The following is a 16,718-nucleotide window of genomic DNA, read 5'->3' as shown; positions in this document are numbered from 1 at the left end:
TCAAGAATGTAATATAAAAATTTTGAGAAAAGGAGAAGGCAATCAGTTATTGTAATTTTTAAAAAGGAAAAAAAAAAGAAAATGGAGTTAAAAGAAAACAAGAATCTTCATGCTGGAAAAAGTACAAATACTTTTATTTTTTTTTTTTATGTTCAGTTTTAACACTCGCGGTTATTCAATACACCACACTGTCCCTTTAAAATGAACTTGTTTTAACAAAAATCTCACAAATCACTTTTATTAGAAAAAGGCAAATCATGACAGCATAAAATAGAAATGTATCAAAAAGACTACAGATTCAAAATAGCGCTACGAATTGCACGACTTCATTCGGCCACGTCTCCAAAAAGTCTTCTTCATAGACGACTCAGGACGAGGACGGACGCGAGACAGGCCAGGAGAAGCGTCTCCGAGGCGACGCCCCCGTGTGGCCGGGATCGGCCGTACAGTTTCACCTCGGGAACGTTGTCGGCGATGAAATCGGCGTAGGTGGTGAGACGGGCGTAGACCCCGGGCTGGTGGGCTCGGGCGCAGCCCAGGCCGAAACTCACGGCTCCGGCTTGCACCCAGGTCCCGTTGGCCATCGGGCAGACCAGAGGGCCCCCGGAGTCGCCCTGATAAGAGAGGATGCCCGAGTTCGTCAACAGGAACACCATCTCGAGAGTTTGCACGCGAGCGATGTCATATCACAGGTGTCAAACGGGCGGTCCGCGGGCCACATCGGGTCCGCCGAAGGATTGAATACGGCCCGCGAAAACACTCAAAGAAGCGCAAGAGAAAAACGAGATGCAGGTTGAAATAGGTCAACTTGATGTTGCCAAAGGTGCCTCGAACAAAGACACTACTTTTATTTATTTCTCTCCTTTCCACCCCTTTTCTACCACTCTCTGTGTCTCTTTTTCTCTTCCTTTGTCTCTTTCTCTCTCTGTGTCTTCTTTTGCTCCAACTTCCTTTTTTCCTTTTCTCTCTTTTCTTTTTCTCTCTTCCTACCCTTTGCGCTTTCTTTTCTCTCCTTCAGTCTTTCTATTTCTCTTTGGATTTCTTTTTTCCTCTCCCTTTCTTTCACCCCTCTCACGACTTTTTATCTCTTGTTTCTCACGCTCGCTCTCTCTCTCTCTCTCTCTCTTTATCTTTTTCTTTTCCACCCCTTTTTCTGACTGTTTCTGTCTCTTTCACTCTCCGTGTCTCTTTTTCTCTTCCTTTGTTGCTCTTTGTCTCTTTCTCTCTCTGTGTCTTTTTAACTTCTTTTGCTCTAACTTCCTTTTCTCTCTTTTCTCTTTCTCTCTTCATACCCTTCAAGCTTTCTTTTCTCTGTTCTCTCCTTCTGTCTTTCTATTTCTCTTTGGATTTCTTTCTTCCTCTCCCTTTCTTTTCCCCCTCTCTCATGACTTTTTATCTTTTGTTTCTCACGCTCTCTCCCTCTCTCTCTCTTTTCCACCCTTTCCTCCCACTCTCTGTCTCTTTTACTCTCCGTGTCTCTTTCTCTTTCTTTGAAATGATCTGCATTTCTATAGCGCTTTTCAAGTCAATGACTTCCCAAAGCGCTTTACAATGTGCTCCACATTTCCCAATAGCGGCCTTGTATTGCAGCCATGTAAGACGCTAACCTGCTTATTGGGGGCATGAGGGGTTCAGTGTCTTACCCAAGGACACTTTGACATGTAACACGGACGAGCCGGGATTCGAACTGGGATCCCTTGATCCCAAGACGAGCGCTCTACCTCCTGAGCTACTGCCGCCTTTGTTGCTCTTTTGTCTCTTTCTCTGTGTCTTTATAACTTCTTTTGCTCTAACTTCCTTTTTTCCTTTTCTCTCTTCTCTCCTTCTGTCTTTGTACTTCTCTTTGGATTTCTTTCTTTCTTCCTCTCCTTTTGTTTTCCCCCCTCTCTCACGACTTTTTATCTCTTGTTTCTCACGCTCTCTCCCTCTCTCTCTTTTTCTTTCTATGTCCCGCCCTCTCTCCTTTTCCCTTTCTCTTATTTCATTATCTCTTTAATCCACTAGTCCGGCCCCCGACAGAATGTTTGTTCTATCGTGTAGCCCCCCAGTTAAAAGGAGTTAGACACCCCTGTCTTTAGCAATATTCAATGACGGAGCACAAAAATGTGCTCCTTTAGATCTCTGGGGTGCCAATAAAGGCGCAACTCTGGACAGCTCTCTCTATTGTTGACCATCCCTGGGCTGTTTTTGGGTTGGGGCCGGTCCATTCCTTGATGTTGTAGGCCCAAATCTTCTTCTGCCCCCTGAGACAGAGCCCCAGACAATGATCACTCAAGTTTTCATCATCTGTTCTTGGTAGGGTCCCATGGGCCCTGTGGCGGTCTGGTTTTTCACATGTGCTAAGTAGCTGATGGAGCATGGTCTGGATTTCTTTTCCAGTGAGGGTCCATGTCTCGCCAGCAGCGAGGAAGAGGGAGGTCACCAGAGCTTGCAAGAGTCTGGTCTTGGATTTGACTGCTATGTTCTTGTCCCTCCGGCTGGTTTGAAGTCTGGTAGGTGCGGCCGCGATCAGAGTGATCCTGGCCATGATACCTGGTTCTGAAACCTCTTTGGATATGGAAGCTCAGAGATCTTTCCATTTGGTGACAGGTTCTAAGCTCTCTGGAGTTGATGGTGGCGTTTGTAGCGTGCACACTCACTCGCTTTGAGAAGAACCATAGAGAACAGGTTTGTGCTTGATTTTCAATGAGCAGAAGGTAAGCAGTTTTTAGAAGGACTGTACTATGCAAATATTTCCTTATTGTTCATACAGTGACAATCTTTTTTTCTACATGATTGTAACATATTACAAACAATGCATTCATGAAAATTGAAGTTTGCCCTTTTAATTGGACTTATTTCCCTTTGCTTCAGTTTAAGATTGGATCCTAACAAATGACCTTGAATAAAGTGCAGGAATTAAACATGTAGCTGTGCCTCGTGGTTTTTTTTTGTTCCACACAAATGATCAAACGCTTATGATACAATGTGATACTAACCCAATTTCAGAACGCACTAGTATGTCCCTAGCGATTTAGAATCTAGTATCGGTCAACGCCGCTGCTCGTAAAGGTCCGGCTCTTCTCTGAAGAGCAGGGAAATAACGGCGACGCGATGATGAAAGTGCTGCATTTGAGTCGGATCGGGACGCTTCTCTCGCTACTGGTAACAATTGATAGCAATATTATCCCTTATTGCGGTGGAGGCAACCCAGGTTTCCTACAGCTTCAGTTGACTTTTTTAAATGCCTTTTAAAATAAATTAAAGACCACGTTGAGCAAAAAAATAATAATACATTTGAAACTATCAAAACACCGCATGAATTGGGGGCATTAGGGTTTACAGTCAATACTGAACGATGACTAATATTTCCAAAGAACTTCTGCTACATTAAGACATCCATCCATCCATCATCTGCACCGCTTATCCACAGTAGGGTCGCCGGAGCTCATCCCAGCTATCTTCGGGCAGTGGGCAGGGGACACCCTGAACCGGTTGCCAGTCAGTCGCAGGGCACACAGAGACAGACAACTCACCCGCTCATTTCCACCTAGGGACAATTCGAATCGGCCAATGGACCTGACATGCGTGTTTTTGGAATGTGGGAGGAAACCCACGCAAGCACGGGGAGAACATGCAAACTCCACACAGGAGCTTCGATCTCATGACCTCAGAACTGTCCAACACACGCGCTAGCTGCCGTGCTGTCCACATTAAGACATTTTAATGTTAATTAAGGCCTTATTTTTAGAATAATAAATTCAATACCTACTGAGGCATAGAGACCAATTTGAAGCGGTATATTTCTATTGAAATGGGACATACAGTAGGCTCTCGGCATGACACTTGTTTCATAGATTTGATCAAATCGTCACTCAAATAAAGAATTCTTTTTTCGGTCTTCAAATATATTCTGTGGACAAAATAGTTTTGCTTTCTTGACTCCTCGGGCGCAAAAGCTTCCTGACCCTCGGTGTCGATGCACCCCTTTTATATGGAAAAGCGAAAGAGGTCATAATTACCTGGCAGGAGTCTTTGCCACCTTCCTGGAAGCCCGCGCAGATCATGTCGTACAAGATGTCCACCTGCTCCGTGCGGTACATCTGGCGGCAGGAATCCTGCGAGATGATTGGCACTTGCACTTCCTGAAGAGGCCCCGCCCCTGTCAGCGGGACTGGGCAGGGGAAACACACACACACGTTATTACATTTCTTAGAAAATGGCGGCTTCTCTGTATAACATGTATGATTTTGTGTATAAAGCACATTGCCTTTACCTCACCGAGAACTCAAAGTTTGGGTGCGCGTTACAAAACTAGAGTGGTGCAATAAGTCACAAACAGGGATCAGAATGGAGATTTTCATTTTCAGCTGAAATAGCCAGGTCCAGGACATTTATCTTATTTGCTATGTGAAAATTGCACTAGAATGAATCAAATCCAACAAAACAGAAACCATGTATTTTTTTCAGTTTTAAGATGTTTAAAACAATCGGGGGATTACAATGTTACAACCATCACCATTGTTGTTGTGTTTTGATGATGAAGATGGACCTTGTATTTAGCTACTAATCAACAATATATATGAAAATATATACATTAATAACCATTCATCATTCATTTGAAAATAGAATGCACAAACTGAACATGCTTAAAGAAAATACATGTCAGTCTGTGACAGTCTTCTCCAGCCATGACCACTTCAATTTTTTCTTGATTCCTTTATCAATCTCGGAGACAAAAGCCTCGTCTTCTTTTCTTAGTATTTTCATATTTACTTTTTCAAACACTCATTTCACCGTTTGAAAAGACCGGAAGGAGCGCCATGTTTGAGAAAGCCAATGCTCTGAACAAAAGCTCCGCTGATTGGTTATCAGCGAACCTATCGACCAATGGTAGGAGTCGATCTATTTGTTGTGTGTTATAGATCTAATGCGCTGCGCTTCTTTTTGCCGATTTTTCTCGCGATCCCTAACTGCTAACTTGGGGTGATGAAACAGTCACGTACCATACCTCACCCCCCCAAAATATTTTCTCATCGAATTTAGACGATTTTCGGGAATGACCTTTGGGGTTCAAAAACAGCGGAAATCCGCGGATCCGCGGAAAATTCTGATCCCTGGAAATTTCACCTTGGAATGATAAATCAGTTTAGAGGTCAACCGATTATCGGCCAATTTGTTCATTCGACAGGTTGATCATTTAGGCAAGCCTGCTCTCATAAATCGCTAGAACGTCCGATCTCATTTTGTCTTAGCTCAAACTTTGCTATTGGGTGCAACGAGACTAGAAGCCGGGTCCCGGTGGTGAGGACACAGATAGCTAAACCGCTGGAGCACCAGCGGAACAAAGGACATATTCAAAAAGGAATACCATTTGACATTTTGCCCCGGAACGATGCGATTGAATTTCAAGTACAGTGGGACCTCGCAACACCGCGGTTCCACGTTCGCGGGTTCAGAGCTTCGCAGGTCTAAAAAATAATAATAATAAAATAAAATAATGAAAAAATAAAAAATAACATAAATATACCGCATTTTCCGCACTATAAGGCGCACCTTCAATGAATGATATATTTTAAAACTTTTTCCATACATAAGGCGCACCGCATTATAAGGCGCTATAAGTGCATGCTGGTTTAAGATCAGGTCATTGTGCAATTTAGTAATTGTAATCCTGTGCAGTCCTTCGAGACATTTTTGTGATTAAGGGCTATTTACGGTAAATAAACGTGACTTGACTTGACTACAGTAGAGGATGTAGTTACGTTATGCAACCTCTAGATAGAGCCGCGCTAAAGGGAATGTCAACAAAACAGTCAGATAGGTCAGTCAAACTTTAGTGATAACAAACAAGCTTTCCACAACACCATTCACTCCCAAAATAAATAAACAGCTGTTTTATTATTTTCTCTGCATTTTCGTGACACATCTTTAAACAACATCAAGGCGTGACAGTTTACTTTTCCCAGGGATGTGATTGATGTGAGAAGAAAAAGTCTGAAACCTAGCTGGGGGTTTGGGGGCCGCAGGGGGGGGCGACCCCCCCCCCGAAGCTCCTGGGTTTTAAGCAATTTACTTGTCCAAAACCACGATTACATTTATCATTTAAGTAACATCTTTAGAAGATTTAAATAACAAAAGAATTTGCCCACATAACTGATTTTTTTGTAAATACTGCAAGGTAAGTTCAAATGCAGTTCAGTCCCTGCAGATTGTGCAACAATGCAGCCAATTATTCTAACGGCCGCCAGGGTGCGCCAGAGCAATAAAGGTAAGAGTGAGACAGCCGGACTTGAATTTGTTTGCTACGCAAGTGAAAAAGTGAAAGTGAAAAAGTCGGAATTCCGACTATAGTCGGAAAAATCACATCCCTGTTTTCCTCCGTTTAGTCAACACGCAAAAAAAAAACGTCTGATACTGTTATGGTAAATAAAAACGTTAGTGCAATCGCAATATAGTGACACTCGTAATGTGCAAAAATACCAAGCGCAAAACAATAACATAATAACTGTAAAATGTAAAACGTTGTAGTTGGTTTTACATAATTCACCCACGGAACCATTGTTCAGTTAGCGAGTTACTAGGGGGACTCTTAATTCTGCCGGCTCGAGCCACTCTCGTGTTCGATTCATTCATGTTAAACTCCCTCGCTGCTGCTCTATTCCTGTGTTCTACTGCGTGACTGATCGCCTTGAGTTTAAACTCAAAGCATGTCTCTTAATAGGAGCCATTTCAGGGTCTTTATACAAACGCACAAATAAAAGCGAATCGTTGTTTAATATTTCCCAGTATGCACGGCGCACTTCTTCTACGCGAAAAATGGAGTCGGTGGCTGCTTCTCTTAGTTGCGAGACCTTGTAATTCAATATTGATCTATATATAAGGCGCACCGGATTATAAGGCACATAATCAGCTTTTTTTTTTTAAAAAAAAAACGATTTTATGTGCGCCTTATAGTGCGGAAAATATGGTATATATATTTTTTTTAAGCATTTTTGAAGGGGCGTCGCTACTTCATGGTTCCACGTTCGCGAGTTCAGAGATTCGCATGTCTAAAAAAAATTTAAAAATAAAATAAAATAGTGAAAAAAAAAAAGAATTTTTTTTATTAAGCATTTTGGAAGGGGCGTTGCTACTTCGCGGATTTTCACTTTTCGCGGGTGGTTTTGGGCCCCATTAACCGCAATAACCGAGGGATTACTGTATACGCCCCTTTCTTCTGGAGGACCACCCCCGAGACAGTCCTCGGCGAGCAAAACCGGTGTGTGTTATACAGAAATACAAACAATATGTTCCCCGCGACGCTAAAAAGCGAAACAGCGCCATCAAGAGGACTCACCGCCGTCGCGGACGTCCCCCCAGCCGGTGACGTAGCAAGGCATGCCGCCGGGAAAGAGCGTTCCGGAAGCGGGCAGGCACACGGGCCGGATCCAGTCCGACCAGCTCAGGGGGGCGGAGAGACGCACCAGGGCCAGGTCTTTGCCGCCGTGCGGCTCCTCGTACCCGTTCGGGATCACCACGTAGCTCACGCCGCGCGTCGATTGGTGCGGGTTGTAACTGTTGACGTAGTACCAGCCCGCGTAGATGTCGTACGAGCTCACGTCGGATGGACTGGATGGAAAAACGGAAAAGGTTTGCTCCGTTAGGGCCACCACCAACCGTCATTTTCTCAACAAATTGAAATTAATTTTATCCCTTTAACGTTCTGGCGGCGCGTGTGTACGATGTCGCCGGTCACGTAGCTCAGGTGGTAGAGCGTTCGTCTTTGGATCAAGGGATCCCAGTTCGAATCCCGTCTCGCCCGTGTTACATGTCGAAGTGTCCTTGGGTAAGACACTGAACCCTTAATACCCCCAATAAGCAGGTTAGCGCCTTACATGGCTGCAGGGCCGCTATTGGGAAATGTGGAGCACATTGTAAAGCGCTTTGGGAAGTCATTGACTTGAAAAGCGCTATATAAATGCAGATCATTTCATTTCATTTCATAAATATACTCATCACCAACAAAATACCCCAAAACTGTAAAGCAGCTATAACTCACCAATAACGTCCTCTGATAGTCATCTGATGACACAATTCTCATTCAGTGACTCAAACTGTGTCAGATATCATCTCAAACACACCAGAATGCCCACAGATTAAAAAAAAAAAAAAAAAAAATGCATAAAAGCATTTCTGCATCATATGAGAATCCTTGTTGTAATTTGTCCGTTTGGCCCCGTAATTGCCTTTTACTAGTTAAGAAACTGGCAAAATGATTTCCAACATGGCCCTTATTGATTGACACCACCCTCTACATTTCAAATCTTTTTTTCCACGCTCCCCAGTTGAGACAGCCAATGAGGGACTGGATTTTGAAAAAACAGACATGACTTTAGAGGCTAAAGTCTTCAGCCAGTAGCGACCAACGAGTGACAATTCGATTAGCTTTTCACACCTAGGGACAATTTTTGACCGGCCAATTCACCTGACATTCATGTTTTTGGAATGTGGAACATGCAAACTTCACACAGGGGGTTCGAACCCACGAACTCAGAAATGTGCTGCACACGTGCTAACCACTGCCCCACCGTGCTGCCCAAATCGAGAATAATGTTTAATATAATGTTTTGGAGGGCAGCACGGCGGCGCAGTGGTTAGCGCGTGTGCAGCACAGTTCTGAGGTTGTGGGAACCTCCTGCGTGGGTTTCAAATTCAGCTCCCGGCCTTACTGTGCAGAGTTTGTATGTTCTCCCCGTGCTTGCGTGGGTTTCCTCCGGGCACTCCGGTTTCCTCCCACATTCCAAAGACATGCATTTAAGGTGGATTGGCCGGTCCAAATTGTCCCTAGGTGGGAATAAGTGAGCAAATTGTCTGTCCCTGTGTGCCCTGCGATTGGCTGGCAACCGGTCCAGGGTGTCCCCTGCCCACTGACCGATGATTGCTGGGATGAGCTCCAGCACCCCCGCGACCCTACTGAGGATAAGCGGTGCAGCTAATGAGATGAGATAATGTTTTGGGGAATCATTTGCTCAGGAAAGGACTCATTATAACGCAATATTCTGCACACAATAAATTAAGTTTAAAAAAAATATATTATTCAACTAAACTATAGTTTCAACTTTAAACCCTACACGACAAAATAACTAATAATGTAATTGTTGACATAGTACCAGCCCTCGTAGATGTCGTACGAGCTCACGTCGGATGGACTGGATGGAAAAACGGAAAACGACCGACCGTCGTTTAGCCAGCGATCATTTTTCTCGATGAATCGAAAATATATTTTAACCTGTCGCTAAAATGCAAAGATATGATCACCGTTTCAAAACACACTTATCACCATCAAGATACCCCAAAACTGTAAAGCAGCTATAACTCACCAATAAACGTGCTCCGATAGTCAGTTGATGACACAATTCTCATTTGCAACAGTTCAATGACTCAAACCGTGTCAGGTATTGACTCAAACACACCAAAATGCCCACTGATGAAAAAAAAAAAATCCGCATAAAAGCATTTCTGAATCATGGGAGAATCCTTGTTGTAATCCATCCGTTTGGCCCCGCAATTCCCTTTTACAAGTTAACAAACTCGCAAAATGAAGTCCAACACGACCGTCTGGCTCTGACCTTTCGATTGACACAGCTCTCTACGATTCAAAGCTTTTTTTTGACGCTCCCCAGTCTGCGATAGCCAATGAGGGACTGGATTTAAAAAAAAACAGACATAGTCTACTTTAGCTCCAAATGTCTTCAGCCAGAAATGACTGACAATTGACACATTGATTAGTTGGAGAAATTTCTAACATAATTATATGTATATTCCAACAAGTATTCAAGTAATTCGCCTGTTCGAGACCGAGAAGAATAAAAAAGGAAAATTGAGAAGGAAATAAAGCGTGAAATGATGTTAAAAGCTAGGTGGGAAAAGAAACAAGAAAAAAAAGTAAAGAAAAAAGCAATTGGAAAAAGGTTTTGTGGGATCCTTTGTTCAGGATATAATGGTAATATTCTGCACACAATAAATCAACGAGTTTAAAAACAATTATTCAACTAAATTATAAATAGTTTCACTCTGTTGTGAACTTTTAACTCATTTCAACTTTTTTTTTTTTAAATATATAAAGCAACTCTAAACCCTGCATGACACGACAAAATAACTTCATAATATTGAATTTTTAGCGCAACGACAAATAAGAATAAACTATACCTTTAAATAATTTAAAAAAAAAAAAAAACCCGGGCAGAGAAATGTCAGACGATCAAAATGGTAAAAGGTTGGATTTTGGTTTAAGGTGGCCCGACTCGCTATGTGTTCCACATAGGACCGGCTCGCTTTTGCTTTCTTCGTGTCTTCAGAAGCCGAATCAATATTTCCAAACCGCGTTTCCTCGGTTCATGGGAAACACCTAGAAACGGCGCCGCCGCGTCGCTTTTGTCGCCCTGCCGATCGAATCGGGAACAAACGGAACGGTTCTTCGCGAGGAACGGTTCTTAAGATCCCATCGTTGGCGCTCTTACTTGGGAAAACAGTGAGCCGCCGATAGGACCCAGTTCTCCGAGATGATGGAGCCTCCGCAGACGTGACGATTATCTTTCTACGGAGAAAACAAGAATCGGGGGAAAAAAAGTCAGTTCGGCCTGCTGAAGCGGACACTTTTAACACCACCAGGGGGAGCACCGGCGGCCTCGAGGGACTCACCTGTACGGACACCTGCCAGGGCCACGCCCCGTCCGAAGCGTCTATTCCTCCCACGATTCTGTTCTCCGGTGGGATCGGTTTTCCGCACTCTTGGTAACATGACACCAAAACACCTACAGAGAAGTAATTTTCAAAGCAGAGAAATAAAAAAAAACCAGCAACGTCAACACATTTTGAGTCCTAGATGACTAATCCATTTTTGGGACGCGTTTGTCAAACGTTAACCACTCGAGATGTTAAAAGCTACGTCCAGTCCGATTTAAGCACTAGATGACGCTGTGTAATCTATGAGCAGGGTTGGGTAGGGTTACTTTAATTTGATTACTTTCAGTGACTTTTGGATGACTCCAATACCAAATATGCTAATAAAAGACAAAAGAAACTCAATAGGAATAAAATGATGACTCACAACACGTGGTAAGATTTCTCACCTGGCTTTGATCTCCGGCAAAACGAACATCAAATGCGACAGAAACAAAATGAAAAGAAATCCAAACAGCTTGCCGACATCATTTTTGCCATTCCATGTATTCCATTACTACCCAACCCAGCACAAAATTTAGTCATTTTATTCATATTTAGTTTCTTTTGTCTTACTTGGTATTGGAGTAATCCAAAAGTAAAAGTAATCAAGTTAAAGTAACCCGACCCAACCCTGGTGACCGCTCAGTAGATTCTGCTATGTAACTACATGTCTCAAGGGTGGACTCCTCATACCTGTCAACCTGTACGTTTTTGCCGTACAAAGTAGGTTTATTATGCATTTTAAGACGTGTACGACGTACAAGAAAATTTATACGGAAAAACGCAAATTTGTCAATTACGGCTACCATCCGCGGTAGCCTCTATCTCGGTATCGTTTTTTTTCCGTTGCAAATGAAGCAAGTGGTTTGATGTAGTGAAAGGAAGACCGTCTCTTTTTAGAGAAGCGTCTTTTTCGGCTCAACTCATTCAAGAGCCGGCTCTCCAACGGCTCACTCGCTTTGATGCATTATATTACGAATGATGATGCTGTATAAATAAGTTAAGAAAAAAAAGGAAATATAAAAAGAAGAAAATGAAAAAAAAGACAGGTTTGTGGTCATCCCTTTTAATCAGTATATTACCAACAATAATTGAATGCAGGAAATGAATTAATAATTGTAATAAGAAAATGTATTGTTCTACTTAATTCTATTTGCATGAATTTTTTCCTTCTACAGTGGACGTCCAAGCGACTTCATTTTTGAACTTTTTTTTATAATAAACCTCAATCATGTCGAACAACTCTGTCTCGCAACAAAATGTTCTCATCTCATCTCATCAGCCATACCGCTTGCTTATCCTCATTAGGGTCGCGGGGGGGGGGGGCTGGAGCCCATCCCAGCCATTTCCGGGCAGTGGGCAGGGGACACCCTGAACTGGCTGCCAGTCAATCGCAGGGCACACGGGGACAGACAACTCATTCACACCTAGGGACAATTTGGAGCGGCCAATTCACCTGAAATGCATGTTTTTCGAACGTGGGAGGAAACCGGAGTGCCCGGAGGAAACCCACGCAAGCACGGGGAGAACATACAAACTCCGCACAGGAAGTCTGGAGCTGGATTTGAACCCACGACAGGTTCCCATGACATGAACTGTGCCGCACAAAATGTTCATTAACAATATATATGATATAAGGAAACACATGTACAATATAACAGGTTAAACTACATAAATAAACATGTTTGAAAAAATATATATACAGTAGTGTAAGATTATTTTGTATTTTGTAAGGGAAAATACGACAGTTTGTAATTGGCATGGAGCCCTGAAACGCGACAGGTATGACTCCTATACAAATAAATCATTTCAAAAAGCTTTTGTGCCTCTCGGAGGCAGTCGATTTTAAACACTGCCCCTTTAAAAGTGACATAAAATGTGGTTTGATTTACACTATTTGCCTCATTTTAAGACGAAGAAATCCATAGTGGTCTTGCTCAGGGATGGATACAATTAGAATGAGCGCTTGATTTCTTAAAACAGTGTCTCTGAAGAGTTTCCACTCTTACATTTGAAGCTTGTTTTAAAAAATATATATATTCTTCATAAAAACATCCATACTATCATCAACTTAATTTCAGTAATATAGAATATTATTATGGGCAGCACGGCGGGGCAGTGGTTAGCGCTTGTGCGGCACAGTTCATGTCATGGGTTCAAATCCAGCTCCAGACTTCCTGTGCGGAGTTTGTATGTTCTCCCCGTGCTTGCGTGGGTTTCCTCCGGACACTCCGGTTTCCTCCCACGTTCCAAAAACATGCATTTCAGGTGAATTGGCCGCTCCAAATTGTCCCTAGGTGGGAATGAGCGAATGAGTTGTCTGTCCCCGTGTGCCCTGCGATTGGCTGGCAACCAGTTCAGGGTGTCCCCTGCCCACTGCCCGGAGATGGCTGGGATGGGCTCCAGCCCCCCCCCGCGACCCTAATGAGGATAAGCGGTACGGCTAATGAGATGAGAATAATATTATCGCTCTCTGATCTCATTTCCCACCCTAACCAATTAAGTTCATGAATCTAACGGGGTGGAATATGTTTAGCTCATCTAGTTGATCAACTTTTAACGAGCTAGACGGATTAACTCAACTTTAACTAATTAATAATCCATATTACGCAATATTTTTTATAAACAATTTGCCCAAACAGGGTAGAATTTCAAGAGTGCCTCATATCTCACGTCAATTCAAATTAAATTGAAATTTTCTCTTTTATTTCAGTTAAACTCCCACGAAAGTCAAAAGATGTCACTTTCTGTAAATGGCTTATATCGGGCATGTCCAAAGTCCGGCCCGCGGGCCAGATACGGCCCGTGATCAAATATTTACTGTCCCGCTGCCTCGGTCATAAAATTAATAATATGTGGCCCGCCAGTAATGTTGACCGCATTAAAAATACAATTGCACAAAAACAAAAATCATAATTTCACCAGAGTGGCAGTACCCCTTTGGCCACCGTCCCCATATATAAAAAAGGAAAGTTGAGTGTGAGGGCCGCCGCTTCCAGGACAAGTGGAAATTGGAGTTTTTTTTTTCTTTTACCGAAAACTGCTTCCGGAATTTAAAACTGGAGCGCACACGTTCTTGTGCTTTGGAACTCAGGTCAAGAGGACTTAAAACGTTAGTGTGCGTTGAGCAAAGCGAAACGTCACCAGTAAGTCCTCTTTCATTTTATTTCTGTGAGCACATTTTGGTTTTTGTTACTTTAAGCCGTTTAACATAGCCGTCTTTGTGATCGCCGGTTTGGTTCAGTTTAGGGTTTTTCAAATATATAGCCTCGGCAAGGTCCCATGACTGAACCTCTGCAGTACAGTGATTTATGGGGTGTTGTAGTTGTTCTGTTCAAACGTTTGTGGGGTTAAGATAGTGAATGTTGCTCTAAAATATATATAATTTAACTGCTTCATTGTATATTTGGTACTTTAAATGTAAGTAAATTATGTGTATTGTCGTTTTATAACATACCTGACAACCTGAATGACTAGATGGTGTTGGTGGATCCAATAAAGGAAATTAAAACTAGAGCAAGAGTTGGAACAATGATTTGGTTGGCACCCCCTTTGGTGGGAATCTATAAAAAGACGAACACCGAGAGTCAAATGAAAATTCTACAAAAGGCGAGCTACCAGGTCAACACACTGACACAGCAAACCTTTCTTGGAGTGTAAATTTAATGAGGATTGTGTCATAAAAATGCAGTGGTCTCGTTTGTCCTAGACGCATTATTTTTGCTTGGGACGCATCGTGTCAAATCAACGTGCGTCCCCGGGACGCAACCTTTTTGACACGAAATTGTTATTATCATTTTTTAACAAAGATTTACCGCACCCTAAACTTTTCGTGAGGCAGATCCGCCATTGTTGTTTTGGTCTCGCGGTTCGAGTTTTCGTCCGCACGGCGATCTCAAGTTCGATTTGTGTAGTGAAAGTCCGTCTCTTTATAGAGAACCGGCTTTTTCGGCTTAATTCATTAAAGACCCGACTCTCCAACGGCTCACTTGCTTTGATGCATTATATAACGAATCATTATGTTGTATAAAGAAGTTAAGAAAAAAAGGAAATATAAAAAAGAGAAAATAAAAAAAAGACAGGTTTGTGGTTATCCCTTAAATCAGTATATTACCAACAATAATTGAATGCAGGAAATGAATTAATAATTGTAATAAGAAAATGTATTGTTCTACTTAATTGTATTTGCATGTATTTTTTCCTTCTACAGTGAACGTCCAAGCAATTTTTCACTTTCTTTTTTATAATAAACCTCTTTCATGTCGAGCAATTCAGTATCTCACCACAAAATGTTAATTAACAATATATATAAGGAAACACATGTACAATAGAACATGATAAACTACATAAATAAACATGTTTGAAAGAAAAAAAAAGATTTTTTTTGTATTTTGTAAGGGAAAATACGACAGTTTGTAAGGGCATGGAGCACTCAATTTTGGGGAGCCATAGATCTGATTTTTCAGCATGCCAGTCCCCGGGACCCATCACTTTTCACAGCTCAAATGAACACTGAAAATTGAGAAAATTTGATCGTCCCTCACACAATTTCAGTTTACCAAATCTGGCCCGCTTTCTGAAAAGTTTGGACACCCGTGGCTTATATGCAATTGTAGTCTTTAGGGGGCGCAATTGAGCACATTCTAACAGGGTGGGTAATTACTATTGGGACATGAATTCGAACCAAATATCAAGTGAAACTATAAATTCCCGAGATTTAATGACATAACGAAATCATATTTGGTGTAATGACGAGAGAAAAGGAGATATGTATATATTTTAAGACTTACACCGCTTGAGGAAGTTAAAGACACCAAACAATTGACAAAGAAACAGACATGGCGACGACTACTCACCTGTGACGCCCAACAAAGTGCCGAGAAAATGAGACTCGAGCGACATTTTCATTCCGTCAAAAATAGAATTGACGCTTAAACGGGAACAAAATAGGAACAGTTCAAGCGTGGGGGGGGGGAAAGAAGAAGAATTTGAGTCCACAGCAATTAGCTTTCACGTAAATCGAGCGTTCCGCTTGCTAAACGTTGGAGGCCCGATTTAATTTTCTAATAATATAGAAACAAAAATGTCAGGAATGAAATCCGCCTTCGGTTGTATGTTGTCCCGTCAAGTTCCACCGAGTAACGGGTCCAAAGTGAAGCGGTTTCGGCCACATTCCAAAGTGAAGACGCTAAGCCTCCATTGTCGGGCTACCTGTTTTCCAAACGGACCAATCGAAAGCCGCCCGGAGACCCCACCTGAGCCAATGGAATTTGAGGAATGCCAAAGGTAAGCCCTCCCCCAAATGCAATCAAAGGTGAGTTACGAAATAGGACCACGGAAATATTTCGAAAGTTCAAATATAATGTAACGCTGCAGATTTCTACAGAAATACAAGAAAAATACTAATACACTACAGAAATACCACAAAATAAACTCTCACATTTACTGCTTAAAAACAGAGGCCTGGTATTTTATTTTGCTTTCATCCCAAAAAGAAAAAGAAAATACTATAGAGATACTACAAAAAAAATCCACCACACTAGAAAAACACTACAATAGAAATAATACCAAAATAAGATTGAAATACTAAAAACATACTATTATGGAAATACTTCAAAAGATTTCTACAGAAATACAAGAAAAATGCAACTACACTAAAAGAATAATACAAAAATACTACTACAGAAATACCACAAAATAAACTCTCAGATTTATTGCTTAAAAACAGGGGCCTAATATATCATTTTGCTCTTATTCTGAAAAAAAAAAAATATATATATATAAATACTTTTCATCCCGGAAAGAAAAAAATACTACAGATACTACAAAAATTCCACAACAGTAATACTAGAAAAATACTACGATGGAAATACTACCAAAACAATATTGAAATACTACAAACATACTACTATGAAAATACTTCAAAAGAGTTCTACATAAACACAAGAAAAATACTACTACACTAACAGTAGAATACAAAAATACTACAACAGAAATAGCACAAAATAAACTCTCAGAATTACTGCTTGAAA

General features: G+C 41.7%; 1 protein-coding gene across 1 annotated transcript; it reads right to left on the bottom strand.

Moving 5' to 3' along the window:
* Positions 1 to 222: 222 nt before the first annotated feature.
* Positions 223 to 15,922, bottom strand: LOC148347941 (serine protease 33-like). The gene is made up of 6 exons (XM_088322931.1): positions 15,543 to 15,922; positions 10,663 to 10,775; positions 10,482 to 10,558; positions 7,319 to 7,590; positions 4,002 to 4,153; positions 223 to 614 (listed from the first exon to the last, which is right to left on the bottom strand). The coding sequence occupies exons 1-6, from the start codon at positions 15,592 to 15,594 to the stop codon at positions 357 to 359; spliced, it is 924 nt and encodes a 307-aa protein (XP_088179057.1). The 5' UTR covers positions 15,595 to 15,922; the 3' UTR covers positions 223 to 356.
* Between the last annotated feature and the right edge of the window lie 796 nt (positions 15,923 to 16,718).

The sequence above is a fragment of the Urocampus carinirostris genome, chromosome 19 (genome assembly GCF_059441175.1).
Source record: "Urocampus carinirostris isolate Australia breed hairy pipefish chromosome 19, RoL_Ucar_1.0, whole genome shotgun sequence".
Lineage (NCBI taxonomy): Eukaryota > Metazoa > Chordata > Actinopteri > Syngnathiformes > Syngnathidae > Urocampus > Urocampus carinirostris.
The sequence above is the reverse complement of the archived record's forward strand: the minus strand, read 5'-3'. Positions and strand labels throughout refer to the sequence as shown.